The following is a 26,957-nucleotide window of genomic DNA, read 5'->3' on the forward strand; positions in this document are numbered from 1 at the left end:
CTTGTATATCTGATATTTTTGAATAGCCCAAAGTGTAAAATAATGCTTTTTAGCTCAAATCTAAAAATGACACAGTTCCAGGTCTTAATGGGTTATAGGAGTAGTTCACCCAAAAATGACTTATTTTCTATCAATTGCACCCCCCTATGAAGCCTTGAATCCATGGATTCTTTTTTGTTTTTGTCGCATTCCTAAGCTAATAATTTGATTCCCGTCTCCTACCGGCTAATGTATCCGGTAGGAGACACAAAGTAGATTATTTGTGTCTCCTACCGGAAATACACACGGTCATCAAATTATTGTTTTAGGAATGCCACAAAAACTAAAATAAATCCATGAAACCAAGGCTTCATGGGGGTGTGTAATTGATAGAAAATAAGTTATTTTTTGGGTGAACTCCTCCTTTAAGACCTGAGGCAATTCTTAAAAATGTTTTCTAAATCCTAAAAGTTAAAAAAAAAAATCGAAACAATTTTTTTTTCAAGATTTTTCAAAAATAGCAGATCTACAAGCTCATAGCGCGGCACTCGGCTCAATTCTATGAGCTTGTATATCTGCTATTTTTGAATAGCCAAAGAAATCTAAAGTGACACTGATGCGTTCCAGGTATTAATGGGTTAACACATTCAACTTTGATGATGTAGAGGGACACTATATTTACACACTCACTCCAGAGGGACACATTACATATACTGTCAGAGGGCAGACACCTCTTATCTCCGTATTTTAACCTTTTTTTTGGTAAATTAATGCCGTACTTCGCCATTCTATGTCACACAAAAGTAGCAAAAATAGCAGATCTACAAGCTCAATTTTTGAATTGGAATCCTGAAAAGTAACATTTTAATTTAATTTCAAATGCATTCAGTTATACTTATGTTAACTTTATGAACTTAAATACAAATACATTGGACATAATCAAGTCAATAGAATTGTAATACTAGTCATTAAGCTACTAATATATACTGAAGTAATTAAAGCGGGTCATGTTTGCATGTTATGAATCATAACAGCTGAAATCAATAATATATCAGTATTCTGATTAACCTGCGGGCCGCATTAAGTGAAGGTAGGGGTCACATGTGGCCCCCGGGCCGCCAGTTGCCCATGTATGCATTAAAGGGATAGTTCACCCCCAAAATGTATTTTCTTTCTATTGATTACACATCCCATGGTGACTTGAATTCATGGAGATTTCTTTAGTTTTTGTCTCATTCCTAAGACAATAGTTTGATGACCGGTCGGCGGCTCCGGTAGGAGACACAAAGAGTCAACTTTGAGTCTCCTATACCGGGGACATTAGCACCTCTCCGCCGGTTATCAAATTATTGGCTTAGGAATGCTACAAAAACTAAAAAATCTACGTGAATTATGTGAACTATCCCTTTAAGAATCGATTTAAATGTATCGATTTTCAATCAATTTGAAAAAGATAGTTGAGAAAAATAGTTATCTTTTGTGGGGCTAGTGAAAGTTACAGGTATGGTGTGAGTGTGATATCATAAAGACATAAAGCTTATGAGAGAAATGAGACAGACTAATAGAGCACTGCAGAGGGCAGGTGTCTGTGTCCAGCTAGCCTCCATCTCCAGGCTTTTATTTTCCTTTGCGTTTTTGCTAAAAAATAAGAGCCTGGACCCGGCTGTTGACATTCCTGGCATAGGAAGTGGGAGTCAACCTTTTCATTTCCCCAACCAACCAGAGTGCAGTGGGCGTCGCTCCAAATGTTGTCACGTCAGGGCTCTCGATGCTGCCCATTGGGGGAGGAGGAGGAGGGGCGCGGGGCGGGCGCACAGATCGGTGAACCAATAGGAGCCCACGGATGTTTTTTCAGGAGATTTTGAATCCGCCCCTCTAGACCAGATATCGGACGCGCTGGGGCAGGCTCCGCCCCTCTAGACCAGATATCGGACGCGCTGGGGCAGGCTCCGCCCCTCTAGACCAGATATCAGACGCGCTGGGGCAGGCTAGTGTCCAGCTGACGCTCGTTGATGCTCGTTAATGTTACATACATCAAGGCAATTATGTTTCTGTGCTCATTTCCGGTTTCGTACAAGAATCTTCCTTTTGGTCTTAAAAAAACGCTGTTCATCAATTAAATCGATTAATCGATCGATTAAGGTTATCAACTAATCAATTAACTAATGAATCGATATAATTTGCATCCTCCTCCTCTGCCAGGGCTTCCTGGCCCGCAGCCTGCAGGCCACCGAGGAGCGTCTGGAGGCGGCGGACCGCGGCCGCGAGCAGCTGGCGCTCCGGGAGAAGGCGTGGGAGGAGAGCGCCCGGGCGGCGCAGAAGAAGCAGAGGGAGAAGGCCAAGACGCTGCAGAAGAAGCAGGAGGAGAAGATCAGGGAGCTGATGGCGGAGCTGGACCAGCGGGAGAAGATCATCCGCACCCAGCAGTCCATGTTCGCCCCGGGGGTCATCAGCAACAGGAAGGTAGGCTTTGGTTCTGCAGACACGCTGGAACCAAGAGGTTCTACTGTACCTACTGGTACCTATAAGGGCTTTGGTTCTGCAGACACGCTGGAACCAAGAGGTTCTACCTACTGGTACCTATAAGGGCTTTGGTTCTGCAGACACGCTGGAACCAAGAGGTTCTACTGTACCTACTGGTACCTATAGGGCTTTGGTTCTGCAGACACGCTGGAACCAAGAGGTTCTACCTACTGGTACCTATAAGGGCTTTGGTTCTGCAGACACGCTGGAACCAAGAGGTTCTACTGTACCTACTGGTACCTATAGAAGGGCTTTGGTTCTGCAGACACGCTGGAACCAAGAGGTTCTACCTACTGGTACCTATAGAAGGGCTTTGGTTCTGCAGACACGCTGGAACCAAGAGGTTCTACCAAGGGTGCAGCTTCCTGGTCTGAAATTGAGTCCATATAGGAAGTGAGTTCAAGTGACAGTTCATATGAATGGCCTGTAGTTTCACTGTTTTACCCCTGCTGGTGTCAGAAAGAATTTCTCTCAATGCAAGCGGATGGGTTTTTGACAAACTTTAGACTAGATTTTCTTACCTTAATAAACATGGTCATAAATACTATATGCTTCCAGTCACTAGTTTAAAGTCTTCTTTCAATCATCATGATATGTGTTTTGGTAAATTATGGTCCCAATTATTTTAAAATTGACGATAAAGTAGCTTATGCTCTAAGAGGGGCGGGAAGATTTGATTGACAAGCTACACAACCAATAGCATTCATTCCCCGCCCCCGCTCTTGATTGACAAGCTACCCAACCAATAGCATTCATTTAGCGATTGATTTCCGGTTGCTTTTTTGTATATATTAAAGATGGCGGATTTCAAAGAGCTGAACAATCGGCTTCATTTACCATCTGTAGAAACCAATCGTGTCACTTTGTCCATTAATTTTTACAGTCTATGTGTTCTACCTACTGGTACCTATAGAAGGGCTTTGGTTCTGTAGACACACTGGAACCAGGAGGTTCTACCTACTGGTCCCTATACGGTTAAGAGGTTCTACCTACTGGTCCCTATAGGGTTAGGGTCCTTTAGGACACGGGTTCACAAACCTTTTAGCTCAAGACCAAAAAGAGAACCCAAACTAAGGAACCAAACTAGTGAAAATAGCAGATCAACAACGCGTTGCCATGCAACCCGTTGTGAGCTTGTAGATCTGCTATTTTCACTACTTCTTCAAAGTATTCCCCCCCCTAATTCAAGGATCTTCTTTTTTTTTGTGGAAAGCAATGTGGATTTCTTTTTTTTAAAGCGAATGTTTTGAAAATCTTTGGAAATAATAATAATAAACATGTAGGAAACAAAAACTAAAGGGTTATTTACTCGTGAGGGTCTGTAACTCTGAGTGTGAACACATGGAACCAAATGGACCTGTAAGGGTCCATTTGGTTCCATGTGTACACTCTCAAAGTTACGGTGGCCCTTGAAATTATGAAGTGTGAGAACCTCTGGTATTATAATTGTATATCAGACATTACATTAACATAACATTACATTACAGTCATTTAGCAGACCCTTTTATCCAAAGAGACTTACAATAAGTGAATTCAACATAGGTAGTGAAGGAAACTACTAATCACCAGAAGTCTGAAGTGCATTCTCTTCTAAAACAAGCAACTAAGAGTATGCCTAGCGCTAAGGTAAAAGTGCCATATATCAGCTACCTACTGTCTTAAACAGATGAGACAAAATAGGAAAATCAAATGAGCACGAGCTACAACAAATAAGTGTATCGAATAAACAAGATCCAATAAAACAAGAGCTCGTACAAATAATTGACAACAATTAGGCAAGGCTAAGAGGAAGGGTCAGGGTAGTGTTTCCTATAGACATTAAGTTCACATAATAAAAGAAAACCGTTCCCGGAAACGGTTCCAATAAATGTAATGGAACCCATTCCTCCCATGGTTCCTCCAATGTTGGATCCGGCTCCTCTATTTCCTGTGGTTCCGGGTCCCAACCCTTAGACCTGTATCGGTTACCGTCTGCATTAGGATCACAGCAGGGTGGCAGCCAGACCCCCCCCCCCCCCCCTCCTCTTTCATTGTTCACAGGGCTCATTGTGTCCTCGTGCGGCTGACATATGTTTAGTTTAGGGGAGATGACGTCATTCATAAGAGCTTTGGGTTTTGTCGTGTGTGTGTGTGTGTGTGTGTGTGTGTGTGTGTGTGTGTGTGTGTGTGTGTGTGTGTGTGTGTGTGTGTGTGTGTGTGTGTGTGTGTGTGTGTGTGTGTGTGTGTGTGTGTGTGTGTGTGTGTGTGTGTGTGTGTCTGTGTCTTAGAAAAACAGAGTTTAGTTTTTAGAGCTGGAGAGGAACAGATGGTGTCAGAGTTATTGTAATCCACTTACAAAAAGGATAAGAGTATTTCAAGATGATGATGTCACTGCCCCCCCACCCCCCCCCCCCCCCACCCCTTTTAAATAATCATATGTTTGGTCCCAGTGCTGACATTAACCCTTTGTGACCCGAGGCCACCATTCTACAAATGTCTTCTAAATCCTAACAGTTTTCTGAAAAACCTATGTTTCTATAATATCAGTGGTTCTCAAACCTTATCATGTCAAGGACCACCCAAAATGATATGTATTTGGCCGCGGACCCCACATCTCAAAAATATGTTGTACCAGGGACCCCCCCCCCCCCCAGAAGTAAAAATGTTAGTTTGAAATGTTCGCCTTAAAAATAAATAAGCATATATTTTCAAGGATTTGCACAAATGTTCATGATTTAAAAAAAACAGCAGATCTACAAGCTCATTCGCGCCGCGCTATGAGCTTGCAGATCTGTAGTTTTTGAATAGCCAACCAATGCGCTGTAGAATAGCTCAAATCTAAAATGACACTTTGATGCTTTACGGGTTTTGGCGGGTTAAGGAAATGGCTGTTTGTTTACTTCATTCTTCTTCTGTGGGAATCATTTGCCTTTCAAATCATTTGGGGGGGGGGGGGGGGGTTAGGTCATCCCACCAGGCCATCAGCTATTTATAGCATGGATCCATAAACCATAGATCTGCTCTGTCTGTCTGTCTGTCTGTCTGTCTGTCAATTCAAAGGGCTTTATTGGCATGAGAAAACATACGTTTACATTGCCAAAGCAGAAAGCATAATACAACAATACAGCAATACAATCAAAACAAAAAATATGTACATTTGAAAGTCAGAATCTTCGATAGGTCAATTTCTATGTACCAAGATCACTGGGTGCAGGTATAGTGCCGGAATATACACAATGATTAGTCTTTAGGGTGGTTGTGTTCCGTTTGATATCCTTTTCCTATCACAGCAACTCATGAATCTTGCTGCTGTGTTTGCACATTGTTGTACTTCGCCCAGCAGATATGGGAGTTTTTTGTCATTGGTCATGTTTTCAAAATCTCCGTGTGTGGTTGTAATCTGTGGGACGTATGTGTCTCTGATGTCTTGGTACAATGGACAGACGGTTAGGAAGTGTAGCTCGGTTTCCACTTCATTTTGTGTGCAGTGGGTGCATAGTCTGTCTTCTCTCGGGATACAGGTCTGCCTGTGACGACCTTTCTCGATCGCAAGACTGTGCTCACTGAGTCTGTACCTAGTTAAGATTTTTCTTTGTTTTGGGTCAGTCACGGTGCTCAGGTATTCTGCCTGTCTGTCTGTCTGTCTGTCTGTCTGTCTGTCTGTCTGTCTGTCTGTCTGTCTGTCTGTCTGTCTGTCTTCCTCCAGTGCCTGTCTGTCTGTCTGTCTGTGTTCCTCCAGTGCCTGTCTGTCTGTCTGTCTGTCTGTCTGTGTTCCTCCAGTGCCTGTCTGTCTGTCTGTCTGTCTGTCTGTCTGTCTGTCTGTCTGTCTGTCTGTCTGTCTGTCTGTGTTCCTCCAGTGCCTGTCTGTCTATCTGTCTGTCTGTCTGTCTGTCTGTCTGTCTGTGTTCCTCCAGTGCCTGTCTGTCTGTCTGTCTGTCTGTCTGTCTGTCTGTCTGTCTGTCTGTCTGTCTGTCTGTCTGTCTGTGTCTGTCTGTCCTGTGTCTGTCTGTCTGTCTGTCTGTCTGTGTTCCTCCAGTGTCTGTCTGTCTGTCTGTCTGTCTGTCTGTCTGTCTGTCTGTCTGTCTGTCTGTCTGTCTGTCTGTCTGTCTGTCTGTCTGTCTGTGTTCCTCCAGTGCCTGTCTGTCTGTCTGTCTGTCTGTCTGTCTGTCTGTCTGTCTGTCTGTCTGTCTGTCTGTCTGTCTGTCTGTGTTCCTCCAGTGCCTGCCTGTCTGTCTGTCTGTCTGTCTGTCTGTGTTCCTCCAGTGTCTGTCTGTCTGTCTGTCTGTCTGTCTGTCTGTCTGTCTGTTTGTCTGTCTGTCTGTCTGTGTTCCTCCAGTGCCTGTCTGTCTGTCTGTCTGTCTGTCTGTCTGTCTGTGTTCCTCCAGTGCCTGCCTGTCTGTCTGTCTGTCTGTCTGTCTGTGTTCCTCCAGTGTCTGTCTGTCTGTCTGTCTGTCTGTCTGTCTGTCTGTCTGTCTGTCTGTCTGTCTGTGTTCCTCCAGTGCCTGTCTGTCTGTCTGTCTGTCTGTCTGTCTGTCTGTGTTCCTCCAGTGCCTGCCTGTCTGTCTGTCTGTCTGTCTGTCTGTGTTCCTCCAGTGTCTGTCTGTCTGTCTGTCTGTCTGTCTGTCTGTCTGTCTGTCTGTGTTCCTCCAGTGCCTGCCTGTCTGTCTGTCTGTCTGTCTGTCTGTGTTCCTCCAGTGTCTGTCTGTCTGTCTGTCTGTCTGTCTGTCTGTGTTTGTCTGTGTTCCTCCAGTGCCTGCCTCCACCTGACCCAGTGGTTGCCTAGGTAACAGCTGTAGTGTTTTCTGACAGAAGGGGGTTGCTAGGTGCCGCTAGGCTAGCAGCTCTATGCTAACAAACAGCCTTGATAACACAGACCTGCATCTACAGCTCAATCATTGATAGAGAGCTTTGTGTACTCTTGCCGTTTCGTCGCTGTCAGGCAGAAACCTGTCATCTCCATATTGACCTGTTTTTATTTGTATAAATTAACCCTCCCCCTGGGACCCCTCAGAGGCAAAGATTTGAGTTATAAATGTTATAAATTTTCCAAGATTTTCCTAAAATAGCAGATCTACAAGCTCATAGCGTGGCTCTCGGTGTTCCCTGTGTTTGGTGATGTGTAGACACAGACAGGTTCCGTCACCGCTGTACCAGTGCAATGAGAAAATAAATTCCATTTTAGTACCATTTGTACACTCTCAGAGTTATGGTGGTCCACGGTCTAATGCAGGGGTTCCAGTAGGAGACACAAAGGAGACTCTTTGTGTCTCCTACCGGAACCGCTGCTGGTCATCAAATCATTGTCTTAGGAATGAGACACAAACTAATATATATCCATGAATTCAAGTCTCCATGGGGTGACTAATACATGGGAAAAACAGATATTTTTTGGGTGAACTATCCCTTTAACCCTCTAGGCCTATACATTTTATTTTCAACATTAACATTAACAAAATATGACACTTTTAACACCACACACCTTGTATGGGGGTCTGCGGCACAAATTGAAGAAGTTTGAGAAGGTCTGCTTTAAAAGGTGATTCATTGAAACCTCTTCTTCTTCTCCTCTAGTGTCCACATTGTGACAAAACCTTCATCAACGCCGGCTTCCTTCAGAATCACATGCAGCGTCGTCACCCTGATGAATACGATAGTCGTAAGTACGTCCATACATCGGGTGGGAATATTTTTTAATTTTTATAATACTTTTTTATTGGGGACAATTAAATGGCATATGGCAAAAGTCTTTACATGTAAAGTCACCCCCATTTTTTCTTTTACACATCACAAGACAAACCAAAGACAACATGCAGTCCCCCCCAAACAACAAATATACAGAACAACAAAACAAGACAACAACGTAACAGAAAAAAAGTACTAATAAATTAAAAGTACAAGCAAAGTCATGGGTCACATTCATTCTCATTGTGTCATATACACCCATGGGAGAGACACTGAGATCCACTGTCCGCCCACAGAGCATTCTAATCTGGAGAGGTCTGGTTATTAAAATATTCAATGAAAGGTGTCCATGACTCAAAAAAGCCTTCAGTGGTTCCTCTGAGAGAGAATTTTTTTTTTTCTAGGCTTAAAGGTCCTTACACACCGGGGCGATTTTTTTCATGCGAATAATACGTTTAAAAAAAAAACGTATAAAGTCAATGCAAGCTTCCACACCAGTTTCGCGGAGCGAAAAAAGCGTCTTTTAATTATTCGGAACGAGTCAGAATTTTGCGTATATTCGCATATTCGCCGGTGTGTAACCGCCTTAAGAAGTACATCACATCATTAACCCAGATTGAGTGAGAGGGTGGTTTTGGAGATTTCCAAGCTAGTAATATTCTTCTTCTCGCCAAGAGAGTTGCAAAAGTAATGTTCTCCAACTTTCTATTTGAAAATTGTAAAGGGTTAGATTAGTCCATGAGCCAGAGCCCCAAAATTGAGCAATGATCACCGAAAGAGTGGGCAAAACCATACCTAATATTAAATTGTTTATAGGGTCAATATAAGTAAATCAATATATGATAACCTTTCCACAGGAGCAGCTTTTTCATATTTATCACACATTTTGTTATTTTCCCCATACGTACATGACAGGTGAAAGAAATCACAACATTTAAAAAATAGTTATCATAATGAAACTTCCCCAGTTGATTACTTACATGAAGACAATGATTTATTGTATTACAAGTTTTCTGAAATTGTATATTTAAATATGCAAATTAGGCATTATATAGGAAAACATGCCCTAATTTGCAAATTTAAATATACAAAGCGTGTGCAGACGCTTAATTATATTCAACCTTAAAATGTTAATTACGTATTATCACCATCAATCCGGGAAAGCATCTGTGTCATTTTTAGATTTCTTTGGCTATTAAAAAAATAGCAGATCTACAAGCTCATAGCGCGGCACCGTGTGCAGCGCTATGAGCTTGTAGATCTGCTATTTTGCAAATCTTTGAATATATAACATTTGTAACTCAAATCTTTGCTTCTGGGGGATTCTACAAATGTCTTCTGAATCCTAACAGTTTTCTGAAACACATAAATGTTGCTAAAATATCAGTGGACCCTCAAAATGATTATTTGGTATTTGGCCGCAGAGCTCCATCTGAAAATATTTGGTTCCAGGGACCTCTCCCTTTTGGCTTTAATATCTGACTGTACCACTTGCTGTTTACATCTCTGACTGATAAAGTATTCAATCAATCAATCAATCAATTGTCGTTGAATCAAAGCCTTTCAGATTGACCTGTACATGGTGCTTAGTGTTCTCAAATTCTACCGGAACCCGACCCGACTTTTTCAGGCCCAAAATCTATGCTAATTAGCCGGGCCGAGCCTCGGGTTCCGTGAAGAAGGAAAGAAAATCAGACAGTGACACCAGGTCCTCTAATCTCTAGAGTTACAGTCAGACAGTGACACCAGGTCCTCTAATCTCTAGAGTTACAGTCAGACAGTGACACCAGGTCCTCTAATCTCTAGAGTTACAGTCAGACAATGACACCAGGTCCTCTAATCTCTTCCAGAGTTACAGTCTGACAGTGACACCAGGTCCTCTAATCTCTAGAGTTACAGTCAGACAATGACACCAGGTCCTCTAATCTCTAGAGTTACAGTCAGACAGTGACACCAGGTCCTCTAATCTCTTCCAGAGTTACAGTCAGACAGTGACACCAGGTCCTCTAATCTCTAGAGTTACAGTCAGACAGTGACACCAGGTCCTCTAATCTCTAGAGTTACAGTCAGACAGTGACACCAGGTCCTCTAATCTCTTCCAGAGTTACAGTCAGACAGTGACACCAGGTCCTCTAATCTCTAGAGTTACAGTCAGACAATGACACCAGGTCCTCTAATCTCTAGAGTTACAGTCTGACAGTGACACCAGGTCCTCTAATCTCTAGAGTTACAGTCAGACAGTGACACCAGGTCCTCTAATCTCTTCCAGAGTTACAGTCAGACAGTGACACCAGGTCCTCTAATCTCTAGAGTTACAGTCAGACAGTGACACCAGGTCCTCTAATCTCTAGAGTTACAGTCAGACAGTGACACCAGGTCCTCTAATCTCTTCCAGAGTTACAGTCAGACAGTGACACCAGGTCCTCTAATCTCTTCCAGAGTTACAGTCAGACAGTGACACCAGGTCTCAGATGGAGAGCCTCAGAAAAGAGAACAACAGTCTGAAGGAACAGCTGATCCAACAGCAGCAGACCCTGCTGCTCAACGCCGCTCAGGTACGACCACAGTCTGTCATATCTACCGTCTCTGTCTGGAAGAAACCAGCTATCTCCATTTTTCAACTGTTTAATATTTTTTTAATAATCAGTGGTATTGAACCAATGAAAAGTATGAAAAAGTGCTCCTAACTCCATTGGATCCTCAAACTGTCAGTCAAACCTCCTAACTCCACCTTCTCATTCTGATCAATGATGATAAAACAACTATCCTGTTTGATACGATATTTGATAACAAACACGTTTATTTAACCCATTCAGACTGGGAACGCATCTGTGTCATTTTAGATTTCTTTGGCTATTCAAAAATAGCAGATCTACAAGCTCATAGCACGGCACAGAGTGCCGTGCTATGAGCTTGTAGATCTGCTATTTTTTTAAAAATCGTGGAAAATTTGTGCAAATCTTTGAAAAAAAAAATGTATATATTTACATATATATATATATGTGTTTTAAAGCGAACATTTCTCCGATCCGTGCTTCTTCTGGGGGTCCTTGGAACGAAATATTTTTAGATGTATGTTAGGATTTAGAAAACTCTCAAAATGCTTTGTTCCAGGGACCCCCCAGAAGCAAAGATTTGAGTTATAAATGTTCGCTTTAAAAATATATATATTCAAAGATTTGCACCCATGCCACGCTATGAGCTTGTAGATCTGCTATTTTTGAAAAATCTTGAAAATGTATGTATTAATAGCCAATGAAATCTAAAACAGCGGTGAATTCACAGTTACTGACGATAAGCTCCTTTTTTCTTTATTTTTTTCTCTCCAGGAAAAAGAACATCAGTCTAAATACAACGATCTGCAGAAAGAACTGGAGCACCTGAAGGCTCTGGAAACGGCCCGGAGGAGAGAGGACAGCAGAGACGGCATTAATATACGCAGAGAGGTACGTTACTACTCACTACTGATCATTAATATACGCAGAGAGGTACGTTACTACTCACTACTGACAACAGTACTCCTCTGTTTCACACATTGTATTATAGGACTGATGGCCATACATATTTGTGTCTCCGCCAGGCCGAAAGGCATGGCGAGAGAGTCAGTCCTACTTCCCTAACATTGGCTTCCAAAGTTTGCAGGATAGGTCAGTTTTGAACAAAATTCCTCAAATCATGAACGCAGCATGCAATTTCCCTGAGCTTTTGTACGCACATTCCCACTAGGCCGAGGAAGAAATGCGATTGCTGTGAAAGGCCTAAGAAGAACGGGCCCTTTTCACATTGGCCCATTATAGCACCACCAGGAGGCCACAATAACCTACCTGACCTGGCAGAGACTTGTGGTCCGAGGAGCACTTTATCTAGTTTTTCAGTTGTGGAGAGTCCTAGGGTTCCCAAGGAGGCAAAAAAATCCAATGCAAAAACAAAACTTGCTGTCTGAGGAAGAGTTATCATCCTGAGTACTGTAGCCTGTGAGGTTTGAAGGCATTAAAAACTGTGTGTGTGTGTCTGTGTGTGTGTGTGTGTGTGTGTCTGTGTGTGTGTGTGTGTGTGTGGATGTCTGCAGAACCTCCTGCATCAACTAGATTTATGCCACCGGCCACTGTCCCTCATTCATGCTTTTCTCCTGCAGTTAATATATGTCTTTAATGTGTGTGTTCCTACAGGAAGTGGACAGAGAGGTCTTTATTTAATGTGTTTGTTCCTACAGGAAGTGGACAGAGAGGTCTTTATTTAATGTATTTGTTCCTACAGGAAGTGGACAGAGAGGTCCAGACTCATGTCTTTAATGTGTTTATTCCTACAGGAAGTGGACAGAGAGGTCCAGACTCATGTCTTTAATGTGTTTATTCCCACAGGAAGTGGACAGAGAGGTACAGACTCATGTCTTTAATGTGTTTATTCCCACAGGAAGTGGACAGAGAGGTACAGACTCATGTCTTTAATGTGTTTGTTCCCACAGGAAGTGGACAGAGAGGTACAGACTCATGTCTTTAATGTGTTTGTTCCCACAGGAAGTGGACAGAGAGGTACAGACTCATGTCTTTAATGTGTTTGTTCCCACAGGAAGTGGACAGAGAGGTACAGACTCATGTCTTTAATGTGTTTGTTCCTACAGGAAGTGGACAGAGAGGTCCAGACTCATGTCTTTAATGTGTGTGTTCCTACAGGAAGTGGACAGAGAGGTTCAGACTCATGTCTTTAATGTGTGTGTTCCTACAGGAAGTGGACAGAGAGGTCCAGACTCATGTCTTTAATGTGTGTGTTCCTACAGGAAGTGGACAGAGAGGTCCAGACTCATGTCTTTAATGTGTTTGTTCCTACAGGAAGTGGACAGAGAGGTCCAGACTCATGTCTTTAATGTGTTTGTTCCTACAGGAAGTGGACAGAGAGGTTCAGACTCATGTCTTTAATGTGTTTGTTCCTACAGGAAGTGGACAGAGAGGTCTTTATTTAATGTGTTTGTTCCTACAGGAAGTGGACAGAGAGGTCCAGACTCATGTCTTTAATGTGTGTGTTCCTACAGGAAGTGGACAGAGAGGTCCAGACTCATGTCTTTAATATGTGTGTTCCTACAGGAAGTGGACAGAGAGGTACAGACTCATGTCTTTAATGTGTTTGTTCCTACAGGAAGTGGACAGAGAGGTCCAGACTCATGTCTTTAATATGTGTGTTCCTACAGGAAGTGGACAGAGAGGTACAGACTCATGCTATCCTCAAGCTAGAGCAACAACTCAAGGAGCAGGTCAGTGGAACGTGTTTTAAACCAGTGGCGTAAAGTACATTTACTCAAGTACTGTACTTAAGTACAATGCTGAGGTTCATTTTTACTTTACTGGAGTATTTCCAATTTTCAGTACTTTTACTTCTACTCCACACTACATCTCAGAGGCAAATATTGTATTTTTACTCCACTACAATTATTTAAAAGCTTTAGTTACTAGTTACTTTGTAGAATTTGATTATTATTACAAAACATACATTAACCACTTCAGTCCTATGTACATTTCGGCCTTTTGAAAATAGCAGATCTACAAGCTCACAATGTGTCACATCGCGACACATTGTGAGCTTGTAGATCAGCTATTTTGAAAAGAATCTTATACATTTTATACATTTGAAAACTTGTGAAATGGGGACATTCTGCATAATGAGCACTTTCTACTTTTGATACCAATACGTTTGTGCTTTTACTCAGGTACATTTTTGAATTCCAGACTTTTACTTGTAACAGAGTATTTCTACATTGCAGTATTGATACTTTTACTTAAGTAAAAAAAATATATACTTTTTCCACCACTGCTTTTTAGTGCCAAGGACCCACAAAATAATATTATATATCTATAAAATGTAAAATGAAACAGATGCTGTCCTGGTTTTAATGGGTTAAGATGAAGAAGGTTTGTGAGCGTTGGTCTGATCACTTCCTGCTTCTCTTCCAGGACAGGAAGTGGGAATCCAGGATGAAAGAAATCAAGACCCAACATGAATCTGAAAAGGACCAGGTACTTGTTACTATTTATTTATTATAGTTTATTACAGATCCCTATTAGTCCTCACCACAGAGAAAACTGCTCTTCCTGGAGTCCAAACATTCACGTTATCTCCTGGTTCTGTGTGGGGGGAAAAAAGGACGTCATTGGAAGTGAATGAGTTAAAACGTAATACAATGGAATTAGAATTCCACCATTACATGGTCAAAAATAAACAAAACAACACAAATGACTGAAAGTTTCGGTCTTCACATAACTCCACTAAGATTCTATAAATGTTACGTTAAGCATAGTTACTCTCTGGTAGACAAGAAATGATACGCATCCATGTACAAAAAAAAAGTATATCCAATTACAGACAAGTGGTGTATAGTAACATTGTATAGTAGATAGATAGATACTTTATTTGTCCTTGCGGAAATTCATTTTGTGCCAAGCAGCCATCAGGATACAAAGAATCACAAACACATAACATAATTACAAAATACATACAAACTAGACAAGGCCACCAGTCATGGTTCAAGAGGCATCACATTACATTTTAGTACTGTACTTAAGTACAATTTTGAGGTCTTTTTTACTTAACTGGAGTATTTCCACTTTTCTGTACTTTTACTTCTACTTCCACTACATCTCAATGGCAAATATTGTACTTTTACTCCACGATAATTATTTGAAAACTTTAGTTACTTTGTAGATTTGGATTATTATTACAAAACATACATTAACCACTTCAGCCCTATATACATTTTGGCCATCTGAAAACAGCAGATCTACAAGCTCACAACGCATCGCGACGCATTGTGAGCTTGTAGATCTGCTATTTTCAAAATATGTTGTATACATTTAAAAACTTGTGAAATGGGACATTCTGCATAATGTGTACTTTTACTTATGTACTTTAAGTATATTTTGATACCAATACTTTTGTACTTTTACTCAAGTACATTTTGAATTTCGGACTTTCACAGAGTATTTCTACATTGCAGTGTTGATACTTTTACTTAAGTAAAGAAATGTAGTACATTTTCCACCACTACAGACAAACGTCAAACAAGCCAAACATAACCTCTTCACTAATCACTGATCACAGCTTCCTTTAATGTCCTTCTGTGTTGACTAGACCAAACAATAAATGATAGCTAGTGCTGTATTGTTGTTATTATGTTTATAATTAGTACAACTGAACTGATTGACAGGACATTTTGAGTCTTTTTAATATTTTTTCAATATTATTTTCCAGGACAGGAAATGGGAATCCAGGATGCAAGAAATTGAAGTTCAGCACGAATCTGAGAAGAGTCAGGTACTTATGGCTTATTTGTTTTAATCAGGCCGAACAATACATGTTATACCTAGTGGTATAATCACAGTTTAAGCATAGATAGATTATTGTTAAATCAGATATATTAAAAATTGTTACATTTCATTCTGAACGCTCACTTTAGTCACAGTCATTTTTGGTGATTCTTCCCGACGGCGACTATATCCACATTGTCCGCACGACATGTCACTGTGTCAACATGCTTTGGTTACAAACACCTCCAATGTCCGTCCTTCCTCCCCAGTGATGGGATGAGATGAGTCAAACATGTCCAATGTCCTTCCTTCCCAGTGATGGGATGAGAGAGTCAAACATGTCCAATGTCTGTCCCTCCTTCCCAGTGATGGGAAGAGATGAGTCAAACATGTCCAATGTCCTTCCTTCCTTCCCAGTGATGGGATGAGATAAACATGTCCAATGTCCTTCCTTCCTTCCCAGTGATGGGATGAGATGAGTCAAACATGTCCAATGTCCTTCCTTCCCAGTGATGGGATGAGATGAGTCAAACATGTCCAATGTCCTTCCTTCCTTCCTTCCCAGTGATGGGATGAGATGAGTCAAACATGTCCAATGTCCTTCCTTCCCAGTGATGGGATGAGATGAGTCAAACATGTCCAATGTCCTTCCTTCCCATTGATGGGATGAGATGAGTCAAACATGTCCAATGTCCTTCCTTCCTTCCTTCCCAGTGATGGGATGAGATGAGTCAAACATGTCCAATGTCCTTCCTTCCCAGTGATGGGATGAGATGAGTCAAACATGTCCAATGTCCTTCCTTCCCAGTGATGGGATGAGATGAGTCAAACATGTCCAATGTCTGTCCTTCCTCCCCAGTGGTGGGATGAGATGAGCAGAATGCAGTCTCTGATGTCTGAACAGCAGAAACGCAGCAACAGGATGAAGGAGTTGGAAAGGAGGCTGAAAGAGAAGGAATCCACTATAGCAGCTCAGAGAGAGCAGGTTAGTGCACACACACACGCGCACGCACGCACGCACGCACGCACGCACGCACGCACGCACGCACGCACGCACGCACGCACGCACGCACGCACGCACGCACGCACGCACGCACGCACGCACGCACACACACACACACACACACACACACACACACACACATACACACATACACACACATACACACAACATCTTTATTTGCATTCACATTTAACAAGAAATTCTTGAACACAAACAATAGTAGATGCACAAACTTGGTAAAACTCAACAAGTATTTCAGGATACAGGATACAAGCACGCACACACACACACACACGCACACACACACACACACACGCACGCGCGGACATCAACATTTTTAGACAGTGATTTTATGAATAGCATTTCTAATACATTTTGCCATTTTTAACTGTAAGCCTAGTGCTGAAAAATAGCAGATCTATAAGCTCATAACGCACGCTGGGACGTGTTTTTGGTGCATGACACTGGCATGCACCAAAAACTGGCACTGGCAACTAAGTATAAATCATGTTTAACTCTTATTTCTAACCTCGAAATACTAACCTCTAAATGTCTAATCTTGATCCCAATCTTGTCTCTAAAAATATTTTTTTTAACCATAAATCATAATTTTTTCTTGTGAGGTTCAGGAAAATGGTTCTTCACAACGACTGTATCTCATATTCTTCTATACTTGTGGGGACACCTGGTCCTCACAAGTACAGTAATACACACTCACTCACACACACACACACACACACACACACACACACACACACACACACACACACACACACACACACACACACACACACACACACACACACACACACACACCCCGCCCATATAGAGGAAGTAAGGGGAAGTGGTTCAGGACATCCTGTATTAGAGCTCATGGCTCAGAGGGTGTTATGTTTATAGATATAGATCTATAAACATCCTGTATTAGAGCTGTAGGCTCAGAGGGTGTTATGTTTATAGATGTAGATCTACTGTATGAGGTGTCAGTTACATGTATAGGAAGCTCTCTCTTTCCTTTACCACTCACACAGTGTTGTGATGGACATGCTGAGTCTTCTACGCCAGTGGTTCTCAAACCTTTTGGCCTAACAACATTCTTTCAGTCGTGAGATTTTATTTTTTGCTTTAATCATGTGTAAAATGGTCCATTTATATTGTAACCGCCTCCAGGCTGAGGGTCCTTGGGCCCCACTTTGAGAACCATAGTGGTACTACACTGCCTGTAACGTATAACGTTCAAAGCAAACTGGCCGGTGACGGAATAACGTCACCTCAGCGGGTCGACACCTGATCCCCACCACTCAGCATGATCCCTTATCTTAATGTCTTGAACCATCAGCATGATCCCTTATCTTAATGTCTTGAACCATCAGCATGATCCCTTATCTTAATGTCTTGAACCATCAGCATGATCCCTTATCTTAATGTCTTGAACCATCAGCATGATCCCTTATCTTAATGTCTTGAACCATCAGCATGATCCCTTATCTTAATGTCTTGAACCAACCAAGCCTTTAGTCCTGATGAGCTGCCAGTCTGCCAGGCGTTCTAATTCTCCCAGGTAAAAGTAGCTCCAAACACACTCACTGCACCGGCCAAAATATGGCCCTAACTCTGCTTACCATAATGAATAATAGTATACTAAACCCCTTTTGCAGTTATTTTTTAAACATGGAACATCCACAACAAACAGATGATTGACTCCTTTCCTGTTAGTAGACGAGTATACCCAGTGCTTAATCTATAAATTATTAAGTGCCGGAGCTCATGAACCCGACTTAATCATGTTGTGCATGAGCACATGTATGAACCCACATGACATGACCTCCAGCAACGCGGTTTTAAACACTACTCACTCACTCAGTCACACACTGAGTGAGTGAGTAGTGCACTGTTGACAACACAGACACAGATACACACTGTTGACAACACAGACACAGATACACACTGTTGACAACACAGATACACACTGTTGACAACACAGACACAGATACACACTGTTGACAACACAGACACAGATACACACTGTTGACAACACAGATACACACTGTTGACAACACAGACACAGATACACACTGTTGACAACACAGACACAGATACACACTGTTGACAACACAGACACAGATACACACTGTTGACAACACAGACACAGATACACACTGTTGACAACACAGACACAGATACACACTGTTCACAACACAGACACAGATATACACTGTTGACAATACAGACACAGATACACACTGTTGACAACACAGACACAGATACACACTGTTGGCAACACAGATACACACTGTTGACAACACAGACACAGATATACACTGTTGACAACACAGACACAGATACACACTGTTGACAACACAGACACAGATACACACTGTTGACAACACAGACACAGATACACACTGTTGACAACACAGACACAGATACACACTGTTGACAACACAGACACAGATACACACTGTTGGCAACACAGATACACACTGTTGACAACACAGATACACACTGTTGACAACACAGACACAGATACACACTGTTGACAACACAGACACAGATACACATACACACTGTTGACAACACAGACACACACTGTTGACAACACAGACACAGATACACACTGTTGACAACACAGACACACTAGAGAGAGATGCACATCAGCGCAACGTTATGGCTGTTATTTATTTACTGACATCAAACTTGGAGAGGAGAGAACACACGTTTACCTGATCACTTGTTAATTCACTCTCTAGGTCTCTCTCTCTCTCTCTCTCTCTCTCGTGTTATAACAAGGATACTTAAATTCCACATCCTCTCATCAAGTTGTAAACCTTGACAATCCGGCATAAATGAAGCCCAGACCTTTCTGTTGTTGTGTCTGGTGTGTCACATGTGACCCCGGTCACACCGCACACAATGAGATGAAAATGATGAGATGATAACCTAATGAACGTTCTGTTCCTCTGGCAGATGAAGAAGATTTCCACAAATCCTCCTCCGGCCAAACCAGCCAAGGCTCTTCCAGGTATGATGGAGATGGATTCCCTGTTTCAGTCACTTGTGATTTATGTTGCTCTCACTTTGATTCAGCTGCATCTCGATTAACTCTCATGAACACCTCTTATTAGGATTATTAGGATTCTTATTTTTTTTGGGGGGGGGGTGTAAAGATAGAGAACCACTCTCCTACATGCATGAACACCTCCTTATCTCCTCCTGTGTTTCTCCAGTGATCCTCACTGCTCCTGCTCCAGAGCCCAAAGCAAAGAGAGTCGTGCTTGGTGAGTTCCATTGAAACAATCTACCGTAGTCTTCTACTGTAATAATAATAATAATAATAATAATCATATCTCTGCTGTCGGGAAGAAACCAACTATGTCCATAATATTAACTTTTCAGGAAATGAAAACAAACAAACAATAAAATCAAAATCGTGAACATTTGTGCAAATCTTTGAATAAATATATTTTGAAAGTGAACATTTTTAACTCTGAACAGTTTTTATTATTATTTTTTTTTTTACTTATGTTGCTATAATATCAGTGGTTCTCAAACAATTTTCATGTCAAGGACCCCCAAAATTATATGTATTTGGCCGCGGACCCCCATCTCAAAATAGTTTGTTCCAGGAACCCCCCAGAAGCAAAGATTTTAGTTAAAATGTATATATATATTCAAAGATTTGCACACATTTTCAGGATTTTGTAAAAAAAAAAGCAGATCTACAAGCTCATAGCGTGGCACAGAGTGCCGCGCTATGAGCTTGTAGATCTGCTATTTTTGAATAACCAAAGAAAATGACACAGATGCGTTCCCGGTTCCCGATTACCTTTCATAGGTTCTAGGGGTGTGCCGATACACTAATTTCACCAAACGATACGATACGATATTGGGCTCACAACTTCGATACGATTTCGATACGATACGCACTTTTTTATTATGAAAATATATGGGGGAGAAAAAAAGCAAATGCAAACAAATAATTCAGACGCAAACTTGTAGCTTTTCAGCTACAATAGCCGTTTTGAATCCAAATAGGGCAATAGTGTGACACCTGACCCGAAAAAAAAACAACATGTTGTCACCCTTTTCACCCCGGGGCTGTTTGCATGCCTGATTATTATTTTTGTAAAAAAAAAAAAAAAAAAAAAACGATACATATCGTCACGAAAACGTATCGCGATATATCGCGGGATGATATATTGGCACACCCCTAGGTTCAATATTAGTAAAACCCACACACAGATTTATTAAAGATAATAAAAAACACAGATAGTTGATTTCTGCCTGACAGCGATGATACCCTACTCTTCCTCGATAAGCAGATCGAAAAGCAGATCTGCAATCTGCAATTTTTTGAAAAATCATGAATATTTGTGAAAATCTTTCAACATATATTTTCTAAAGCGAACCTTTGTAACTCAAATCGTATCAAAATGTATGTTGCTATAATATCAACTTTTTCGTGTCAAGGACCTCCCAAAATTATATGTATTTGGCCGCAGACCCGCTTTAATTCGCTTTAAAATATATATATATATATGTATTCAAAAATGTGCACACATTTTCACGATTTTTCAAAAATAGCAGATCTACAAGCTCGCTATGAGCTTGTAGATCTGCTATTTTTGAATAGCCCAAATACATCATAAAATGACACAGATGCGTTCCCGGTCTTCATCCAATCCGCCGAGTCATGTAAACAAGCCCCTCCCCCTTGAACCTCCTATAACTGTCACTACCACCTTGCCCCCCCCCCCACCTCACCTTCACCTTTGACCCCTCCTCCCTTTTTGCTGTCCAATCAGAGGAGCCCCTCCCCTCTGCTCCTAAGCTGGAGCCAATAGCGGAGCAGTCTGAGGAGGACAAAGGTAACGAGGAGGACTCTGCATGCTCTCTGTATGATGGAATCAGTGTCGTTCTCTGTTGGCATCAAAGGATTTGAATCATTCCCTCTAAACGCTCTGTCGCGGGAAAGAACTAGTTCTTTGGCCTGAACGTGAACGAACCCGTTCACTTCCCTGAACGCTGTTACGTTCACGCTTTCCTTCATGCCCCCCGTCTGTTCCTGTTCCCTCCCCCCGTAACACAGGGCAGGCTGTTCCCGCGACAGACAGACAGACAGACAGACAGACAGACAGACAGACAGACAGACAGACAGACAGACAGACAGACAGACAGACAGACAGACAGACAGACAGACAGACAGACAGACAGACAGACAGACAGACAGACAGACAGACAGACAGACAGCTGTGCGGTTGAGTTGTTTTTCACTAAACATTAACGAATCATTTGAACGAATCATTTGAACAAATCATTTGAACGGATCATTTCAACGGATCATTTGAACGGATCATTTGAACGGATCATTTGAACGAATCATTTGAACGAATCATTTGAACGGATCATTTGAACGGATCATTTGAACGGATCATTTGAACGGATCATTTGAACGGATCATTTGAACGGATCATTTGAACGGATCATTTGAACGGATCATTTGAACGGATCATTTGAACGGATCATTTGAACGGATCATTGCCGTAAACGTGAACGAAATCGTTTGTTCGCTGAAATGAACGTTTTTTCCACCACTAGCAGAGATTACTCTCAGTTCAAGGATAGACAGTCTGTGACAGTCTGTGATGGCTCCTCCCACATCAGTATGTGACAGTCTGTGATGGCTCCTCCCACATCAGTATGTGACAGTCTGTGATGGCTCCTCCCACATCAGTCTGTGACCGTCTGTGATGGCTCCTCCCACATCAGTATGTGACAGTCTGTGATGGCTCCTCCCACATCAGTCTGTGACAGTCTGTGATGGCTCCTCCCACATCAGTATGTGACCGTCTGTGATGGCTCCTCCCACATCAGTATGTGACAGTCTGTGATGGCTCCTCCCACATCAGTCTGTGACCGTCTGTGATGGCTCCTCCCACATCAGTCTGTGACAGTCTGTGATGGCTCCTCCCACATCAGTATGTGACCGTCTGTGATGGCTCCTCCCACATCAGTATGTGACCGTCTGTGATGGCTCCTCCCACATCAGTATGTGACCGTCTGTGATGGCTCCTCCCACATCAGTCTGTGACCGTCTGTGATGGCTCCTCCCACATCAGTCTGTGACAGTCTGTGATGGCTCCTCCCACATCAGTATGTGACCGTCTGTGATGGCTCCTCCCACATCAGTATGTGACCGTCTGTGATGGCTCCTCCCACATCAGTATGTGACCGTCTGTGATGGCTCCTCCCACATCAGTCTGTGACCGTCTGTGATGGCTCCTCCCACATCAGTATGTGACAGTCTGTGATGGCTCCTCCCACATCAGTATGTGACAGTCTGTGATGGCTCCTCCCACATCAGTATGTGACAGTCTGTGATGGCTCCTCCCACATCAGTATGTGACAGTCTGTGATGGCTCCTCCCACATCAGTATGTGACAGTCTGTGATGGCTCCTCCCACATCAGTATGTGACAGTCTGTGATGGCTCCTCCCACATCAGTATGTGACAGTCTGTGATGGCTCCTCCCACATCAGTATGTGACAGTCTGTGATGGCTCCTCCCACATCAGTATGTGACCGTCTGTGATGGCTCCTCCCACATCAGTATGTGACAGTCTGTGATGGCTCCTCCCACATCAGTGTTGTTACTCGGACTCAGTCAGCCAGGGACGTGCAGAGGTATTTGGAGAGGCTGGGGCTGGAATTTCAAAAGGGCAGCTATTGCAAAAAAATTACAATTACCATATTTTTAGGCCCGAAAAATCCGAAAAGGTATCATTGCCTGTTTAATGTCCTCAAAGTCAAACATCCAACAAGCTTTGAACTGAGCAGATTGGACCTTCTGTTCCAGAGATAATGACCAAAACATCTTGAAAACGACCACCGTTGCCGTTTTTCTTTAATAACACGGGCTAGGAAGGTCGTACGGCGACGAACCAAGATACCTGAGTAAAGTTAGGCCACTAGGGGCAGATGAAATGCCTTTTTTTCTCTCTTTTTTTTGGGCACTTTTTTACGGACGGGTAAAAAGAACAGGGTCTCGAGCCACCATTCATATCTATGTGTTGCACGTGCCTGCAGTCAGCCATCTTGTAGCCGCCATCAACTGTGCTAAAAAGAAGCAAAATGTTCTCCTTCTGCCTGCAGCGTTACAGCTTCTCCTCTGTGCTGCTGACCCAACCTGCAGCATCTACTGCTTTAACCCATTAAGACCGGGAACGCATCTCTGTCATTTTAAGATTTCTTTGGCTGTACAAACATAGCAGATCTACAAGCTCATAGCGCGGCTTGAGCTTGTAGATCTGCTATGTTAAAAATTGTGAAAATGTGTGCAAATCTTTGAATATATGTATTTCTTTAAAAGCGACCATTTTTAACTCAAATCTTTGCTTCTGGGGGGTCCCTCCCTGGAACAACATATTTTGAGACGGGGGTCCGCGGCCAAATACATATCATTTTGGGTGGTCCTTGACATGAACAAAGTTTGAGAACCACTGACATAATGACAATGTAAGTTTTTTTCAAAAAACTGTTAGGATTTAGAAGACATTTGTAGAATCCCCCCAGAAGGAAAGATTAGATTTAAAATGTTCGCTTTTAAATAATGTTATATTCAAAGATTTGCACACACTTTAACAATTTAAAAAGAAATAGCAGATCTACAAGCTCATATCGCGGCACTCTGTGAGCTTGTAGATCTGCTATTTTTGAATAGCCAAATAAATCTAAAATGACACGGATGCGTTCCCGGTCTTAACTCTCTCAGTGCCAAGCCCCGAGTTATCCCGAGTTTTAGGGTTATACCCTCAGTGTGCCAGAACGAGAAATCCCGAGTTTAAAAAAATAAATTAAAAAATAATTATTTTTTTTTGTTTTTTTTGAAAAAAGTGTTCAGAACCCAAGATATCATTATCTGAAGATTTGCAGCTCCATCCACTCTTTGTTTAACCTATAACTGAAAAAGGCTGTATCTCGCTTCCTAAGCACTTTTTTTTTTCTTTGAAAAAACAAAAAAAAATTTTTTTGTATTTCATTGGCACTGAAAGAGTTAATGGGTCAATATGACATCAAACGTTGATGCTGCAGGTTTGGTCATAATATTCAGTATGCATGTGGATGTGCTTCTTTATTCTCACGGTGGTTTGTCCACGTTAAGCTCCTGAGCTCACATTTGTAGCAGGTTTTTAGCGTGACGTGATGTGTGTGTGTGTGTGGATCTGATTGGTTCTCCAGACTCCAGCAGCATCTCTGAGAAACCTGCGGCCAAGAAGAGACCGGAGCCCAGGTCAGAGAGGAGACGAGGGGTCACGGCCAGCGCCCTGAGGAGGAACCCCAACATCAAGAAGGAGCTTCGTCCTGCGCTGGAGCAGGCTCTGAACGACAAGCTGGATGAGCTGGGGGTCACTCTGGTATGCAAATATATATGCAAAAATAATCTAATTCAAACAACACGGTTATTGACGGGGTTTGAGATTGGCACTTTGCCCACAGTCTGTCTGTCTGTCTGTCTGTCTGTCTGTCTGTCTGTCTGTCTGTCTGTCTGTCTGTCTGTCTGTCTGTCCGAGTGTACTCGTCAACGGCAGTCAATGCAGAGCATGTCATATTTTATGCTCTGCTCCTCTCCCCACTCCCGCCCCCCTCCCCCATCCCCCCCTTCCAACCCAGGGCTGTTTTTTTTCACTCCCTCCATACAATGCCTTACACAAGGAGGCATGGCATCGAGGAGTGCTTTTTGCCCATCCCTTCCCACCTCCCCCCCAACTTACCTCCCCCTTTTTTCTTTTATGTATTCAATGTTTGTCTGTCCATAATGTCCCCAATGTATTCAACTGTTTATCTATCTGTTTCCCAATGTAATGTTATGTATTCCTGTAAATGTATCCCTCTGTTTGTACGTCTGTTTCTTTGTGAGGACTGCGGATGAAAACTAGCATCTTTGCTAAATCCGGTGTATTTACGTCTTGACGTTCATTAATATGCATTGTCCTGTCCAAATAAACAAATGAATGAATGAATGAATGGTTGAAACTATTTCACATTGATGTGAATGTCATCTCCTGAGTTGTGAAAGAAAACAGGTGTTTTTATATAGTTTTTATAAGTCATACATTGAGGCCAGTATAGTTCAGTGGACTTCTCTGTGACTATAGATCCTGTGATTAAAACACACAGCAACATGTTCACTAGGTCAGTTTTGATCGACTGGAGGACTTTGTAGAAAATCAGTTGGAGTAAAATAGATAAATAACCCATTCAACGGTTTTCTGAAAAGCTATTGTTGCTATATCACTGCAGCCCCACAATTATATGTTTTTGGCCGCCGAGCCCCATCAAAATATGTTGTTCCATGTTGTTTAAAAAAATATGTGTATTCAAAGATTGGCACATTAATGTTTTGTTGTTCAAAAATAGCAGATCTATATCTGCTATTTTTCAATACCCTACTTGAGTAAAAGTAAAAAAGTATTGGCATCAAAATATATATATTTAAATTTTTTATCCCTTGATTTTGTAACCCTTTTTGGGCGGTGAAACCGCCCCTATAAGTGAGGTTTGGATATTTGTACAACAAATCCTGGGCTGTGATTGGCCAAAAATGTACCCGGCCTAACCCTGCACCGTGATTGGCCAATCACAGTCTATTCAGGACTGTGATTGGCCAGTGTCACATGACACATGTGCATAGCCCTATATAAGAAACCATAACTTAAAAAAAAACATACGTTTGTTTTTTTTAAGTTATGGTTTCTTCCATCATAAAGAGTGTTTCAATAAATGTATTTATTTTTTGTACATGATTGGTTGACTCCATTCAGTGTTGTGATTAGCTAGCAAGACACCGCCCACTTCACACAGGGTGTGATTTTTTTTCACCCGGTGCCAATTTGCTAAGTGATCCTGGGCACTACACTCCCCTCACCACAGGAAGGAACACGTTATTCCAACCAGTTCCCTTCCCCTCCATCAGGCACCCCGGCTGACCAGGGGGAGACAGTATAGTGACCAGGATTACTACATGGTTTTGTGAGGGTATTAACTACCCTAGGAGACACAGGGAGAACATGCAAACTCCACACAGAAAGGCCCTTTCACCAACCCCACCTAGGGTATGGGCGCTGATGAAAGTACCAAAAGTAGAAGTACTAAAATGTTTGAAAATAGCCGATCTACAAGCTCACAACGCGTTGCATCGCAATGCGGCGCGTTGTGAGCTTGTAGATCGGCTATTTTCAAACAGCCTAGGTATAAAATAGGACTAAAGTGGTTAATGCATGTTTTATTATATAATTATTTATATCTGCAAAGTAACTAGTTTCCTCAGAGACGTAGTGGAGTAGAAGTAAAAGTATTGGAAATTAAAAATACTCCAGTAAATTAAAAGTACCTACAAAATTGTACTTAAGTACAGCACTTGAGTAAATGTACTTAGTTACTTTACACCACTGGTTCCCGGATTGGATGAGATAAATAAAAGACGTGTTGTGTCTTCAG

The 26,957-nt window shown here is 42.1% G+C and overlaps 2 protein-coding genes across 4 annotated transcripts in view; both read left to right on the forward strand.

The window, feature by feature from the left end:
* The window catches only part of LOC308077337 (uncharacterized protein), a 396,397-nt gene that overhangs the window by 269,193 nt on the left and 100,247 nt on the right, over window positions 1-26,957 (forward strand). The window lies entirely within an intron of this gene.
* Window positions 1-26,957, forward strand: part of dzip1 (DAZ interacting zinc finger protein 1) — a 47,469-nt gene that overhangs the window by 4,630 nt on the left and 15,882 nt on the right. For 2 of the 3 annotated variants that reach the window (XM_080417995.1, XM_080417994.1), the window contains exons 3-13: window positions 2,182-2,442; window positions 8,053-8,137; window positions 10,603-10,718; window positions 11,493-11,609; window positions 13,349-13,411; window positions 14,109-14,171; window positions 15,403-15,465; window positions 16,318-16,443; window positions 19,429-19,483; window positions 19,689-19,739; window positions 24,699-24,874. In XM_080417995.1, coding sequence (XP_080274121.1) covers window positions 2,182-2,442; window positions 8,053-8,137; window positions 10,603-10,718; window positions 11,493-11,609; window positions 13,349-13,411; window positions 14,109-14,171; window positions 15,403-15,465; window positions 16,318-16,443; window positions 19,429-19,483; window positions 19,689-19,739; window positions 24,699-24,874 — 1,176 coding nt within the window. The remainder of the gene's footprint in view (window positions 1-2,181; window positions 2,443-8,052; window positions 8,138-10,602; window positions 10,719-11,492; window positions 11,610-13,348; window positions 13,412-14,108; window positions 14,172-15,402; window positions 15,466-16,317; window positions 16,444-19,428; window positions 19,484-19,688; window positions 19,740-24,698; window positions 24,875-26,957) is intronic. The other variant, XM_080417996.1, reaches the window with a different exon arrangement.

Source organism: Gymnoscopelus braueri (assembly GCF_963280865.1).
Source record: "Gymnoscopelus braueri genome assembly, chromosome: 21".
NCBI classification, from domain to species: domain Eukaryota; kingdom Metazoa; phylum Chordata; class Actinopteri; order Myctophiformes; family Myctophidae; genus Gymnoscopelus; species Gymnoscopelus braueri.